The sequence below is a fragment of the Megascapheus bottae genome, chromosome 28 (genome assembly GCF_031878675.1).
Source record: "Megascapheus bottae isolate mThoBot1 chromosome 28, mThoBot2.hap1, whole genome shotgun sequence".
NCBI lineage: Eukaryota > Metazoa > Chordata > Mammalia > Rodentia > Geomyidae > Megascapheus > Megascapheus bottae.
Window position 1 is genome coordinate 4422207 of NC_143536.1, and position 15710 is coordinate 4437916.

The window sequence follows — 15710 nt, forward strand, 5'->3', positions numbered from 1 at the left end:
GACTACCACCCTACCCCTCGGCCTGGGCTGTTGTCCCTGAGCTCTTCAGCTCAAGACTATCGCCCTACCCTCCAAGCCCCATTTTTAGTTTTCTAGAGGTTAATTGGAGATAAGAGTCTCAGGTCCTTTTGTGCTTTGAAAGTTGATCCTGAACTCAGCCTCCTGAGTAGCTAGGATTACTTACAGGTGTGAGAATCTGTAAAATTCTTATCTCCAAGTAACCACCAGAAAAACTGTGGCTCAAGGTGTAAGAGTGCTGGTGTTGAGCTGAGCTCAGGGACAGCACCCAGACCCAGAGTATAAGCCCCACAACTGACCACAAATTAAAAAAAACAGGAAAAGAAAATTGGTGAAATTGTATTCGATCTTTAGTCAAGGTCACATGACTTATCTGTTTAGAATACATGTTAATCTCTCTCTCTCTCTCTCTCTCTCTCTCTCTCTCTCTCTCTCTCTCTCTCTCTCTCTCTCGCCAGTCTTGGGACTTGAACTCAGGGCCTGCACACTGTCCTTGGGCATTCTCAAAACTAGCACTCTACCACTTGAGCCACAGTACCACTTCTGGCCTGTTCTGTGTATGTGCATACCAAGCACTCAAACATAGGGCTTTGTGCATGCTAGGCAAGCACTCTACCACTAGGCCACCCTCCCGGTCTTAGATGTCAATAATTTTTTTTTTTTTTTGCCAGTCCTGGGCTTAAGCTCAGGGCCTGAACACTGCCCTTGGATTTTTCTCAAGTGTAGAGCTCTACCACATGAACCTCAGAACCACTTCTGGCATTTTTTCTAAGTATGTGGTACCAAGTAATCGAACCTGGGTCTTCATGCATGCTAGGCAAGCACTCTACCACTAGGTCAAACTCCCGGCCAGATGTCAATAATTTAAGAGTAGGTTTCTCCAAAGCAGCAACTTATATAGAAAGCTTCATTAGTTATATCAGTTGTGATTTTAATGAGTAAATCAGATTTAAAATATTCAGAATAACAAAAGCTCATTCACATTTAGAACATTGTTTTTCTACAACTCATCCAAGTATTTGATAATGCTGCGATGGTGACTTTAGCATCAAATGCTGACTGTAACAACCGTAAGATGTTATTCTTATTTGTCACAAAGGCAAAAAAAATACCCAAATTCAAATTTATACCTGCCTTTTTAATTTAGTATTTATTGATTGATTGATTGATTGCCAGTACTGCCCTTGAGCTCAGGGCTTGAGCACTGTCCTTGGACTTTCTCAAAGCTAGAGCTTTACCACTTGAGCCTCAGCACCACATCTGGCTTTTTTTCTATGTATGTGGTACCGAGGAATTGAACCCAAGTCTTCATGTATGCTAGGCAAGCACTCTACCACTAGGCCAAACTCCTGGCCCCTAAAATTTTGGTTTTAAGAATTTCTCCTAAGTAGAATTAAAATAGCCTTTACCAGTCAATTTTTGCTATTTGGAAATGCTGCAAACTGATTTTTTTTTTTTGGGGGGGGGGGTGGGTCATGGGCTTGTACTTGGCCTAGGCACTGTCCTTGAGTTCTTCAGCTCAAGGCTACCACCCTACCCCTGGGCCTGGGCACTGTCTCTGAGCTCTTCCGCTCAAGACTACCTACCGCCCTACCCTTGAGCCAATCCCCACTTCCCATTTTCTGGAGGTTAATTGGAGATAAGAGTCTAACGTCTTTTTGTGTCTGGGCTGGCTTTGAACTATGATCCTCAGATCTCAGCCTCCTGAGTAGCTAGAAATACAGGCATGAGCCAGCACGCCCAGCTTGCAAACTTAATTTCCGAGAAATTATTTGGTTAAATTTAGGTTTTCTTCAGTACTCTGATTGGAGGGTAAACACAGAATGGCAGTGACATTCCTGTTAGGATTCTAATATACCACTCTTCCTTGTCACCAACCGATCAGCCAGAGGTTCATAACACTGCATCCAGTGTCAGGGAGGGAGGGGCCCCAGGGTAGGCCTTTCCGGAACTGCACAGAAGCATGAGCTGGCAAAGATTAAACCCTCTCTCCTAAAATTCAAGACAGCTTCACACAGTATTTATCAAATTTCATTCTAAAGAACAAAACGTTAATAGTTATAATACAATAAACTTAAAACTCAGACGTTACAGGTTACTAAATAATGAAGAGGAAACTATTTTGTAATTATAAACTCACACAGGAGTTAAACAAAGACAAACAAAAACATGAACAAATTGTGGAATTGTACCTTCTGAAGACATGCGTTTAGGCATAGTAGAGACAGGAGCTGGAGAACCATGAGCAGAGGGGTGAGACGGGGGTCTGGATGGCCGCGAGGGGGGCCTGGAGGGCGGCCGTGTAGGGGTGGCTGCCCGAGGTGGAAGAGAGGTGGGACCTGACTGGTAGCGAGAAGGTGGGCGAGAGGAAGGAGATGGGCAAGGCGATGGCCAGGGAACACCTGACAGAACAAATGATATGAAGGAAAGTATAAAAACTAAAGAAAAAAATGAGGGAAAAAGTAAACAGAAAAAAAAGTAAAATGACAAAAATGATTTCTTGTACATTTTAACCCTTTGAGGACAGTCATTTTGATTTGTGCTAAGTTTTATTAGCATAACTTAACTGACATAAATTCACATTTTACTTTAACCTCCTTAAAATAAAGTCTGTTTAAATGAATACACGTTCCCAAAGGGTTAATTAGGATCTACACACACTACTGAAGACAGTCAGGACTCTGCCTAATAATCCTGCATCTACAGTTATCAATTTACTAATAAAGGATATACAACATACAGAGATAATTTCACACAGTAAAACACAGCAATTCCTACTTCAGAATAAGACTATTTTCTATCTTAGACTTATCACTGAAACAATGAAAATAAGAAGTTACAAAATCCAATTTTAAAGGCACTTCATAATTATCTATTATTTTATCATCTGAACCTGATTTGATCATCAGTATGAAATCTCTTTAATTCCTATTTTTTAAGTCCCATTTAGAGACCCAGGACTAACAAAAGTTAATACTCAACATTCTCTCAAAACAAATATCCTAATTTCACTAATATGGGAAGAAAATCTTCCAAATAACTTATGTAGTTAGGTAAATACTTCTCTAAGAGACTGCTTCCACACACCATGAAACCACAAAGCAGTCAGCACATCTGAGGGCTCACAGCACCAAGCCTGACTGACAGCACTGCTAACAGTCCAGGTCTCCTCTCCAGGTGCTCCACACACTTGAGTATCACTCGTTTACAGTCCCCTTCAGGCTTTTTTGTTTTTCACTTTGAAAATTCTGCTTATAAACAACTAAAAATCTTTATTTCACGAGCAAAGACATTTTATTCCCATTATTAAGTAAGAAAAAAATACTCAAGTGTGTTCATTTGGAGAAGAATTCTGGAGAAAAGATTCAATGAAAGCAAGTGAAATTGGAAACTTAAGTATTCTGCTGTTTTTATCCAACTTTGCAGATATTCATGCCTAAAACTGAAAACACACTCTTTTCCTTGAGTTAGCAACCCTATTGCTGTCATTAATTAATGTATTTCCAGACCATTCAGTATCCCAGATTTCTTTTTTTTTTTTGGTCGTGGGGCTTGAATTCTGGGCCTGGGCATTGTCCCTGAGCTCTTCAGCTCAAGGTTACCACCCTACCAATTGAGCCACAGTGCCACTTTAGGTTTTCTAGTGGTTAATTGGAGATAAGGGTCTCATGGACTTTAGTTTCCAGGCTGGCTTTGAACAGCGATCCTCAGATCTCAGCCTCCTGAGCAGCTAGGATTACAGGCATGAGCCACGGCTCCTGGCAGTATACCAGAATTTTATCTAACATAAGCTATAATTACCGTGACTTAAGAGGTGTCACAGAAAACACCTTCCTACTACAGATGCAAGTTTCTTTAACCTAAGCTGCTGAACTGTACTCACCCTTAAAGGCTAACATTGGTATTTTTTTGTACTTTTAGCATAATTCTGTCACATGACTCTTGATCATGTCCTGTATTAGAAATTATCACAAAGCTTTCCCTGAAGAAAGACTATAAACACAGACAGTAAAATTGTATCTATTACTATTCCTAAATATTGTGTTTCCAGTGACTTTCTGAGAACTTGCCCAAAGTTTCCAATTTCTTTCTTTCTTTCTTTTATTGTCAGCCATGGGACTTGAACTCTGGGCCTGGGTACCATCACTGAGCTCTTCAGCTCAAGGCTACCACCCTACCCCTTGAACCACGGTGCCACTTCCAATTTTCTGGTGGCTAATTGGAGATAAGAGTCTCATGGACTTTAGTGCCTGGGCTGGCTTTGAACTGCAATCCTCAGATCTCAGTGTCTGCGTGAGCCACCATGCCTAGGTTCCAATTTCTTTATATGTGGACTGTGTTTTTTTTTGTTGTTGTTGTTTTGGCCAGTTGTGGGGCTTGAACAAAGGGTCTGAGCACTGTCCTTGGACTTTTCTCAAGGCTAGAGCTCTAACACTTGAGCTATAGCATCACTTCCAGCTTTTTTCTATGTATGTGGTACCTGGGAATCAAACATGGTCTTTGTGCATGCTAGGCAAGCACTCTACTACTAGGCCAAACTCCTGGCCCCTGGACTCTGTTTTGTTAACATGTTATCTTAGTCTGAGTGTTTTGACATGCTGGACATGCCTGTGACTTATACAATAGTTCACTAATTTGATATCCACAAAAGTAATGTAAATGTCTTCACTTAGGAGGTTTTAGTGAAAGCTCCATAAAAATTGTAAAGGGTTTATACAATGCTATCAATTATGTAAACTCTGGAATATCTGAAATCTCTATATTTGATTAGTCACAGTGACAAATTTGGTGAAGATACTTGCCTCCATTAACGACTCTTTGGTCTGCGCCAGAATTGGGGTTGAACTCTGAGGTGTGAGAAGCAGATCTGGTCGGCATGGAGCCTGATCCAGGCTGACCCATGCGTGGTGAATTCTGTCTCCCACTTCCCCACGACATGACTTCTCTATTTCTTTGTCCAGGAGGAATATATTTATTTTCCCTGAAAATGAGAGACACCACACCACCACAGAGATCAGTTTATCCTAAAATATACTAAGCCAATAAAACATCTTAAAGTACTTTAGGCACAAGGATATTTGCCATAAACTACATTGCTTACTCCCCTGCTCTTCGTGTTGCCCAGTTCCTGGCCTCTCCAAGGCTCGTGCTATCAGCTCTTTCTTTCTTCCTTTTTCTTTCTTTCTTTCTTGCTTTCTTGCTTGCTTGCTTTCTTGCTTGCTTTTGCTGGGCACTGGTGGCTCACGCCTGCAACCCTAGCTACTTACAAGGCTGAGATCTGAGCGTCATGGGTCAAAGCCAGCCCAGGCACTAAAGACGATGGAGACTCTAATGAACCACCAGAAAACCGGAAGTAGCATTGTGACTCAATGTGGTAGAGCACTAAGCCTTGAGCCAAAGAGCTCAGGGACAGCACCTAGGCTCAGAGTTCAAGCCCCACAACCAACCCCCCCCACCAATTTTTTTTTTTAATCGGGGTAATGGAGGGAAGTCCTTGTTCCTCTCAACTTCTTTTCTTTTTTTTTTTTTTTCTTTTTTGCCAGTCCTGGGGTTGAACTCGGGGCCTGAGCAACAACTCCTCCCACTAGAGCTCAGCAAATCTCCTGCCAATACCTGCCATCACTGAACCCATCACAGAGTTCTATGGCTCTGACCCAAGACGCACATGATCATGCTCAGAATGCAAGCTTTTGCCAGATGAGACATTAGTCTCTCATTCCTCTCTTCTTACCCTACCACAAAGTACATCTCCTCATTGAGAACCTTCTGACAGGTCATCTCACTTGTTCTTCACAGTGGATTCCTAACACTCTCAGCCTACTTGGTCCGGAGCACAGAGCATACATAGCTTTCTCTAGTACTGCATGTGCTCCCTCTGGTATTCCGGAATGAGCACATTCAGACCTAGAAGGCTAGGTCTTCATCATATACGTGACACCTGGTGCCTTTCTTATACCACCGCTTTAAACAATTCCATTCCCCTTCTCTACCTAAGCCTCTTTAGTCAGAAGGAAGGTAATAATATGCCTTCTCACACAGACCTTGAGTGGTGCATTTGAAACATTGCATCAAGCTTTCCTATCCATACCTGGTGTTCATGCTGTGCCCTTCACGCTCACTGGAGTTTCTCTGAACTGCCGTGTATTTTTCTTCCTCACTTCTATCATCATTTTCCAGAGCCACACGAGCTTTGTACTGAGCACTGGATTCAATTTCTTCTGCTAACTGGTTTGCCCTTGCTTCCCGTTTTAAAAATTCTTCTGAATTATCTCTTTCTAGCGGCACCCTAAAACACAAGACGAAAAGAAGAGCAAAGTTTGCAACGGCCACAAAATATTATTAATAATTTTTAGTTTGGAATATTAGAAAAATTAGTTACATTACTGTATTTTATAAATCAGATGTTTGATTTTTTGTGTTACCCTCTACAAGGAAGTACATTTAGAGGGTCGGGAGGATGGCCTAGTAATAGAGTGCTTGCCTCGCATACATGAAGCCCCAGGTTCAATTCCAGGGTACCACTTACATAGAAAAAAGCCAGAAGTGGTGCTGTCGCTCAAGTGGTAGGGCCATAGCCTTGAGAAAAACCCAAGGACATTGTCCAGGCCCTGAATTCAGGCCTCAGGACTGGTAAAACAACAACAACAACAAAACTAGCTTGTTCAAATCTCAACACGGGCAATTTTTTTTTTTTAATTCTTTTTTTTTGTTGGTTGTGGGGCTTGGATTCTGGGCCTGGGCACTGTCTCTGAGCTTTTCAGCTCCAGGCTACCACTCGACCACTTGAGCCACTTCAAGTTTTCTAATGGTTAATTGGAGATAAGAGTCTCATAGTCTTTAGTGCTAGGGCTGGCTTTGATTCTCACATATCAGCCTCCTGAGTAGCACTAAGATATAGGCGTAAGCCACCATGCCAGGCTCAAAAACAATTTTTTAAACAAATTATAAACAAAATTTATTCTGATCATAAAAATAATGTTCAGGGAAGGTTCCCTGTTTTAATGAGAATTTCTCAAACTAAGTTGCAATAAAATAAATTTGATTGTTTAGCTTCAAAAATAACAACAGGCTGGGAATGTGGTTTAGTGGTAGAGTACTTGCTCAGCATGCATGAAGCCTAGTTCCATTCCCTGGTACCACATAAAGAGAAAAAGAGGACATGTCCCAGTGGCTCAAGCAGTAAAGTGCTAACCTTGAGCAAAAGAAGCTTCAGGGACTAGCTGGGCAAGGTGGCTCATGCCTGTCAGCCTGTCATCCTAGCTACTCCGGAGGCTGAGATCTGAGGATCTGGGCTCAAAGCCAGCCTGTGTACTGAAGTCCATGAGTCTTATCTCCAATTAACCACTAGAAAACTGGAAGTGGCTCTGTGGCTCAAAGGGTAGGGCAGTAGCCTTGAGCTGAAGAGCTCAGGAATAGCGCCCAGGGCCAGAGTTCAAGCCCCATGACCCACAAAAACGAAAAAAAAAAAAAAAAAAAGCTTAGGGATAGTGCCCCAGCCCTGAGTTCAAGCCCCAGGACTAGCAAAATTATTCATTTTAACATTTATTCTAATCTAACATTTATTCAACATCACAATTAAAGTTGATGAATTTATTATATATACATTCATTCATTTTTTCATTTATTTATTTATTTATTGCCAGTCCTGGTGCTTGAACTCAGGGCTTAGGCACTGTCCTTGGGCTTTCTCAAAACTAGAGCTCTACCCTTTGAGCCACAGCACCATTTCTGGATTTTTCTGTGTATGTGGAACTGAGGAATTAAACTAAGGGCTTCATGCATGGTAGGCAAGCACACAACCACTAGGCCAGGCTCTTAGCTCTATTTATGTACTTGTTTTTGCCAGTCCTGGGGCTTGAACTCAACATGCGGCCATTGAGCCTGAGTTTCTTTTACTCAATATTAGTACTCTACCACTTGAACCACAGAGTCACTTTTGGCTTTTTCTGAGTAATTTGGAGGTAAAAGTCTCACAGGCTTTCCTGCCTATTGTGGCTTCAAATTGTCAAATTGTGATCCTAGAATCTCAGCTTCCTGAGTAGCTAAAATCACGGGTATGAGCCACCATCTCCCAGCTTTAGGAAAAAAATTTAAAATGTGCCAAAGTGAACTCACGTGTATGAAGATAAACTGCTGTCATACGTAGACACCACACCATAATTTTCTTCATTGTATCGAAACATATCATTGGGGTCCCACCCATTAGACTAGAAAAAAAATGAAGCTTATTTCACAAAACAACCAAGTATTTATTTTCTTTAACCCATTGACAATTTCAGTTAACATCTAGCAAACTATACTGGCTATATTTACCAACTTGAAAAGACAAGCAAAACTGTCCTTTTAAAATGGTTTAGGGAGGGCCGGGAGTTTGGCGTAGTGGTTAAAGTGCTTGCCTAGCATGCATGAAGACCCAGGTTCGATTCCTCGGCACCACATACATAGAAAAAAGCCGGAAGTGGTGCTGAGGCTCAAGCGGAAGAGCTCTAGCCTTGAGAAAGTCCAAGGACAGTGCTCAGGCCCTGAGCTCAAGCTCAGGACTGGCAATAAATAAATAAATAAATAAATAAATAAATAAAATAAAATAAAATGTTTTAGAGAGGGCCGGGAGTTTGGCCTAGTGGTAGAGTGCTTGCCTAGCATGCACAAAGACCTGGGTTCGATTCCTTGGTACCACATACTTAGAAAAAGCCAGAAGTGGTGCTGAGGATCAAGTGGTACAGTTCTAGCCTTGAGAAAAATCCAAGGACAGTCCTCAGGCCCTGAACTCAAACCAAGACTGGCAAAAAAAAAAAAAAAAAATATTTTAGGGAGAGACTATTCTTGTATTTACTACTCCTCAAACTGATAAATAACCATATGGGACAATTCAGTAGGATGTTCTCTGTCTACAGTCACTTTCCTATTTATCAGGCAGACACCAGTTTCCTGACTCTTCAGGGGGGACCACTCATCAGGAGGTAACTTGAGATGGTCCGAGGTTAGCCTTGAACTTTACCAGGTGCTGGCATTATAGGTGTGCACTGCCATGCATAAGAATTCAGCATAAGAATTGTCTTTGGGGGCCGGGAGTTTGGCCTAGTGGTTAAAGTGCTTGCCTAGCATGCATGAAGACCCGGGTTCGATTCCTCGGTACCACATACATAGAAAAAAGCCGGAAGTGGTGCTGAGGCTCAAGTGGTAGACCTCTAGCCTTGAGAAAGTCCAAGGACAGTGCTCAGGCCCTGAGCTCAAGCCCACGACTGGCAAAAAAAAAAAAAAAAGAATTGTCTTTGAAAGCCAGTCGAGGTTGCGGTGGCTCAGGCCCGCAATCCTAGCTACCAAGGAGGCTGAGATCTGACGATCCAGGTTCAAAGCCAGCCAGGGCACAAAAGGCCCTGAGATTCTTTTCTCCAATTAACCTCTAGAAAACAGGAAGTGGGACTCAAGGGTAGGGTGGTAGCCTTGAGATGAAGAGCTCAGGGACAATGCCCAGGCCAAATTCAAGCCTCAAGACCCACCGGAAAAAAAAAAAAAGAATTGTCTTTGAAGCCAGGCACACTTTTGTCATCATAGCTACAAAACAGACTGAGATCTGAGGATCACAGTTTGAAACCGGCCCAGGCATGAAGTCTAATTATCTCCAATTACCTATCAAAAAGCTGGAAGTGAAACTGTGGCTCAAATGGTAGAGTATTAGCCTTGAGCAAAAAAATCTCAGAAATAGGCCCAGGCACTGAGTTCAAGTTCCACATCTGATCGAAACAAAGCAAATAATGAGACAGCACCCAGGCCCTAAGAACAAGCCCTAGAACTGGAACATTAAAAAACAAAACAAGGGCTGGGAGTTTGGCCTAGTGGTAGAGTGCTTCCCTAGCATGCACGAAGACCCGGGTTCGATTCCTTGGTACCACATACATCCTTGATACCACATACAAAGAAAAAAGCTGGAAGTGGTGCTGAGGCTCATGTGGCAGAGCTCTAGTCTTGAGAAAGTCCAAGGACAGTGCTCAGGCCCTGAGCTCAAGCCCAGGACTGGCAAAAACAAAACAACAACAACAACAACAAAAAGAGTACTCTGGCTTATGCCTGTAATCCTAGCTACTCAGGAGGGCTGATATCTGAGGATCATGATTCAAAGCCAGTCCAGGCAAGAAAGTCAGCAAGACTCTTATCTCCAATTAAACACTAGAAAACCTAAAATAGCACACTGTGGCTCAAGGGGTAAGGTGGTAGCTTTGTGCCGAAGAGCTCAGAGAAAGCACCCAGGCCCAGAGTTCAAGCCCCATGATGGGGGAGAAGGGTTGGGAGAGGATATTCTACCTGTCAATCCTATATTGCCTTGAGTAGCTCTTTGGATCTTAGCCCCTGAGAAGCTAGGATTACAGGTACAAGCCATGAGGCCAGCATTTTCAAAATGGGTTTATAGCCACATAAGGTGGCTCATGTCTGTAATCCTACTAGGGAAGAACTCAGGGAATCAAAGGAGTTGGAGGCAAGGCTCAAATAGTAGAGCATCTGCTCAGCAAGCTCCAAACTGAGTCCAAACTTCAGTACCACCACCCTACCCCCAAAAAGGATTTTTTTAAGTGAATGATCCCCACCCCCTTTTTTTTGTTGGACCACAAACTCCTATTAACCTCTAGAAGTGGTGCTTGCATGGCTCAAGGGTAGGGCAGTAACCTTGAGCTGAAGAGCTCAGAGACAAAGCCCAGGCCAGGGGTAAGGTGGTAGCCTTGAGCTGAAGGGCTCAGGGACAAGGGACAGTGATCAGGCTCAGGCCGAGTTCAAGCCCCACAAGTCTCACGGACTTCAGTGCCCAGACTGGCTTTGAACCATGATCTTCAGAGATCAGCCTCCTGAAAAGCTAGGATTATAGGCGACAGCTACCAGGCCCCAGTGTGATTCCATTTTTAAGACCAAGAGGACTTATTATGAAATGTGCTGTTTCTATCTAAATGAATACCTTCTCTTTCTCAAAAAAGAAACATCATTATTCTTAGAATGTCTTATTAGGTATCCAAAGTAAAACACTCAGACTGTCCAGTTTAAATTGTTACATTGTAGGACTGGGAGTGTGGCTTAGTGGTAGAGTGTTTGTCTAACATTCAAGAAGCTCTGGGTTTTATTCCTACTCTTTAGCTGGCTAAGGAGTAGAGTGCTAGCCTTAAGCAGAGAGAGACTCAAGCACAGTGCCCAGGTCCTGAGTTCAACCTTCATGACTGGCAAAAGAAAAATTATTAAGTTGCCTAATATATATCATTTAAACCAAGGAATAATTCACAAGCATAAGAACAGATGGCACTCACTGTTTAGCTTTCTCAATTGCCTCAAGTTTCTGTTTACACCACAACTGCTACTGTAAATGTTTCTACAACAGAAATCCACTTAAACTAAAATCAGTGATAGAATGCCATATGCCTACTAAAACGACCACCTCATCTAGAAGCCAGTCTCAAAGACCCCACTTACAACATCATTCTCCAAAGCCTCTAGGTCCTCACTGGCTGTGAGCTCCCCGGCATCCCAGGGTTCCAGGTCCTTTTCCTTGTGTTCACCATTCACTTTAGCACTGATGGCAGAGTCAGTAAAAGCATCTGCAAAGAATGGATTAGGTGGAAAGGTCATATAATCAAATAACAGGCAATAATAATCTATACATCAATTATCACTAATTATTCATCAAACTGCTTACCAATAATGGGGAAAAGGTATTTTCTGATATAGAAACTTCATTAACAAAATGCTTTTGAACAATTCAGTAAACCATGATTACTGATTACACTAATTTCTGTAAAAATTAACAGTTAATTAACTCAGGGCCTGGAGACCATCCCTGAGATTGTTTTGCTCAAGGCTGGGGCACTACCACTTAAGCCACAGCTCTATTTCTAACTTAACTGGATATGAAGAGTCTTATGGATTTTCCTGCACAAGCTGGGTTGAACTTCCATCCTTGGAATCCCAGCCTCCTGAGTAGCTAGGATTACTGGTGTGAGCAACCAGTACTTAGCTTATAGTATGATTCTTTTTATTTGGTTGGTGATGGAGTTTGAACTTTGGGCCTAGGTGCTGTCCCTGAGCTTTTTAGCTCAAAGCTACTGCTCTACCTCTTGAGCCATAGCATCTCTTCCAGTTTTCTGGTGGTAATTTAGAGTTTCACCAACTTTCATGCCTGGGCTGGCTTTGAACCTCGATCCTGAGATCTCAGCCTGTTGAGTAGCTATGATTACAGGCATGAGCCACTGGGTGTCGCTGAGTTTTTTGGTTAAAGCTAGCACTCTACCACTTGAGCCACAGTACCACTTCAGGCCTTTTCTGTATATGTGGTCCTGAGGAAGGGAACTCAGGGCTTCATGCATGTTAGGCAAGCACTTTACCACTCACTAAGCAACATTCCCAGCCCACAATATGATTCTTAACTGCTTCAAAAAAAGATCCCCAGAAACCCAGGGACAGTGCCCTGGGACTGCAAAAACAAAACAAAACAAAACAAAACAAAACAAACCACCCAAATGGGAGCCAATGTGGATAATCAAGTAAGCACTACAACAGCTTTTCTTTGCTGACCAAATTAGGCTAAGAGTCCTACTTAATATCTTAAATCTCCTATTTACAATGCATTCTATAAAGAGATTAACAATTACTGAAACAAGCAGTATGGTTTTCTTTAAAGACAAACATGAGGAGACCTTTCTCCCAAAGTCATTTCTTTTAAAGATGAGTGAAAGTTATAGGAAGTACAGAATGAGATGACTGAGTCAGAATGACAAAGAAACCTGGCTGCAAGTACCTGATTTCAGGACAACAGAGTTTCATGAGCTAAAAGAAATAGGCTCTAGGTATTCTGTTACCAATATCTACTAATCCACATTTCAATTTTTTTTTTTTTTTTTTTTTTTTGCCAGTCCTGGGCTTGAGCTCAGGGACTGAGCACTGTCCTTGGTTTTTTTCTCAAGGCCAGAGCTCTACGACTTGAGCCACAGCACCACTTTGACTTTTTTCTATGTATATAGTACCCAGGAATCGAACCTGGGTCTTGGTGCCTAGTGCTACCTCCTGATTGCAACTGCAAGAACTTACATACATACTGTATCTAAGGTATAACTCAAAGAATATTATTTTCTGTGATTGGCTATCACAAGAAACAAGCCAGCCAGGCACAGGTGGCTCACACCAGTAAAGCTACTCAGCTGAGGGTGGTGGCACACATTTGTAATCCTAGCTACTCAGGAGGCTGAGATCTGAGGATCAAGGTTCAAAGCCAGCCAGGGCACAAAACGACCTGAGACTCTCATCTCTAATTAACCTCTACTAAACCAGAAGTAGGGCTTGGTACAACAGTAGGGCAGTAACCCTGAGCTGAAAAGCTTAGGGACAGTGCTCAGGCTGAGTTTAAGCCCCATAAATTCCACACACACACACACACACAAACACACAAACACAAACATAAAAGCTATCCAGAACACTGAGATCTGAGGATCATGGTTCAAAGCCAGCTTGAGCAAGAAAGACCATGAGACTTATCTCCAATTAACCACCAGAAAACCTGAAGTTGTAGAGCACTAGGCCTTGAATTGAAGAGATCAAGGGTATTGCCTAGGCCCTGAGTTCAAGGCTGAGATCTAGCCTTGAGGACAGCCCAAAGACAGTGCTCAGGCCCTAAGCTCAAGCCCAGAACTAGCAAAAAAAAAAAGAAAAAGAAAAAAAAGTGTGTCAGGAAAGGATACCTTTCTCTGAAGGAACTGGAGAAATCAAAAAAACTAAGCAATTATGAGACAGGAATATCTGGCTATTTCTGGCTTTGCTCCCTGACTTACAAGTATCCAATTCAGAAGCACTTCTAGAGCAAGGGAGGAAAAGGTCCAGATTATTCTTCTACCTGCTGCAGCTGCCCTGCTACCTACCTCCTTGACATTTACCTCCTTGCTTTCAAGCACAACCCTATTGTCTAGGGCCAGTGATGCCAACTGGTGGCAGTCACAATGAAAAGTATAAACAGAAAAGTTCCTTTTTTGAGGGTACCTCCCCCTACCATTCATTACCAGGAAATAGGACAGATATTTTGTCCCTCAATATTTCCTATTACTTCTCAATTATGCATCAGAAAACTCATTCAAACTTGTCTTGAGACTTTTTTTTGGAGAGAATACAATCCATTAAGTAAAATACTAGAGTTAGGATACAATTTCAATTTTAAGACATTATGAAGTGAGGGCCGGGAGTTTGGCCTAGTTGTAGAGTGCCAGCAGTGTACAAAGACCCGGATTCAATTCCTCAGTACCATAGATACAGAAAAAAGCCAGAAGTAGTGCTAAGGCTCAAGTGGTAGAGTACTAGCCTTGAAAAAGCCCAAGGACAGTGTTCAGGCCCTGAGCTCAAGCCCCAGGACTGGCAAAAAACATAACAAAACAAAACAAAAATTATGAACTGAGCCAGGCACAGGTGGATCACACTTGTAATCCTAACTATTCAGGAAGCTGAGATCTGAGAATCATAATTCAAAGCCAGTCCAGGCATGAAAGTCTGTGAGGGGAAAAAAAAGGGCAAGATTTGTAAATTACTAATTCTATTGGCATACTGTATGTCTGTTCAACTTATAATACCACAAGTCTGTATCATTATGATAAGTTTTAAATTCAAGAAGTATACTTGGGGGCAGGAGCTTGGTCCAATGGTAGAGTGCTTGCCTAGAATGCACAAACACACAGGTTCAATTCCTCGGTACCACATACATAGAAAAAGCTGGAAGTGGTACCGTGGCTCAAATGGCAGAGCTCTACCCTTGCGAAAGCCCAAGGACAGTGCTCAGGCCCTGAGTTCAAGCCCCAGGACTGACAAAAAAAAAAAAGGAAAAAAAGGTAGTAGTCATTACTATATATATATATATATATTTTTTTTTTTTTTCTGGTACTTCCTTATCTGACGCTCAACCATTTCATTTAAGCCTCACCTCCAGTATGGCTTTTTGCTGGTTATTTTGGAGATGGGGTAAGGCTCATCAACTTTTCTGCCTGGGCTGGCTTTGGATTGCAGTCTTCCATATCTCAGCTTGTTGAGTACTAGGACTGAGCCACCTGCACTGAGCTAAGTTCAGTGGAATGTGCTGATGTCTCTTCTATTTCCATGTGACTTTAATGCATCATTTTTTTTTTACCATTTGTGTATTTTTTTAACCACTGTATATACACACACACACACACATATATATATATAAGCTGTGTGTGTGTATGCACACACATCTGTAGATGTATATGTATGCAATATATATATTCACACAGGGGCTGAGAGTTTGTCCTAATAGCCACCCTATTCCCCCCCCAGCCCCCTCCCCCTCCCCCCCCCAGTCAGCTCTGGGGCTTTAACTCAGGGGCTGGGCACTGTTCTTGGGCTTTCCTCAAGGCCACCAATTTGAGCCACAGCACCACTTTCAGCTTTTTCTATGTATGTGGTACTGAGGAATTGAACCCAGGTCTTCATGCATGCTAGGCACGCGCTCTTACCAGTAGGCAAAACTCCCAGCCCCAGAACCTCAATCTTATTTCCTAAATAGATAGGATTACAGACATGAGCCGCCAGCACCTGACCTTTTTTCTTTTCCTTTAATTTTGTTTCTGTCTTTTATTTATTTATTTTGCCAGTCCTAGGCTTAGGCTCAGGGAGTGAGCAGTGACCTTGGGCTGTCTCAAAGCTAGAACTCTACCATTTGAGCC

General features: G+C 42.4%; 1 protein-coding gene across 1 annotated transcript in view; it reads right to left on the bottom strand.

The window, feature by feature from the left end:
- Atxn2 (ataxin 2) overlaps window positions 1-15710 on the bottom strand; it is a 62866-nt gene that overhangs the window by 30867 nt on the left and 16289 nt on the right. The window contains 5 exon segments of the mRNA XM_090320058.1: window positions 2211-2420; window positions 4821-4999; window positions 6107-6304; window positions 8134-8225; window positions 11470-11594. Coding sequence (XP_090176184.1) covers window positions 2211-2420; window positions 4821-4999; window positions 6107-6304; window positions 8134-8225; window positions 11470-11594 — 804 coding nt within the window.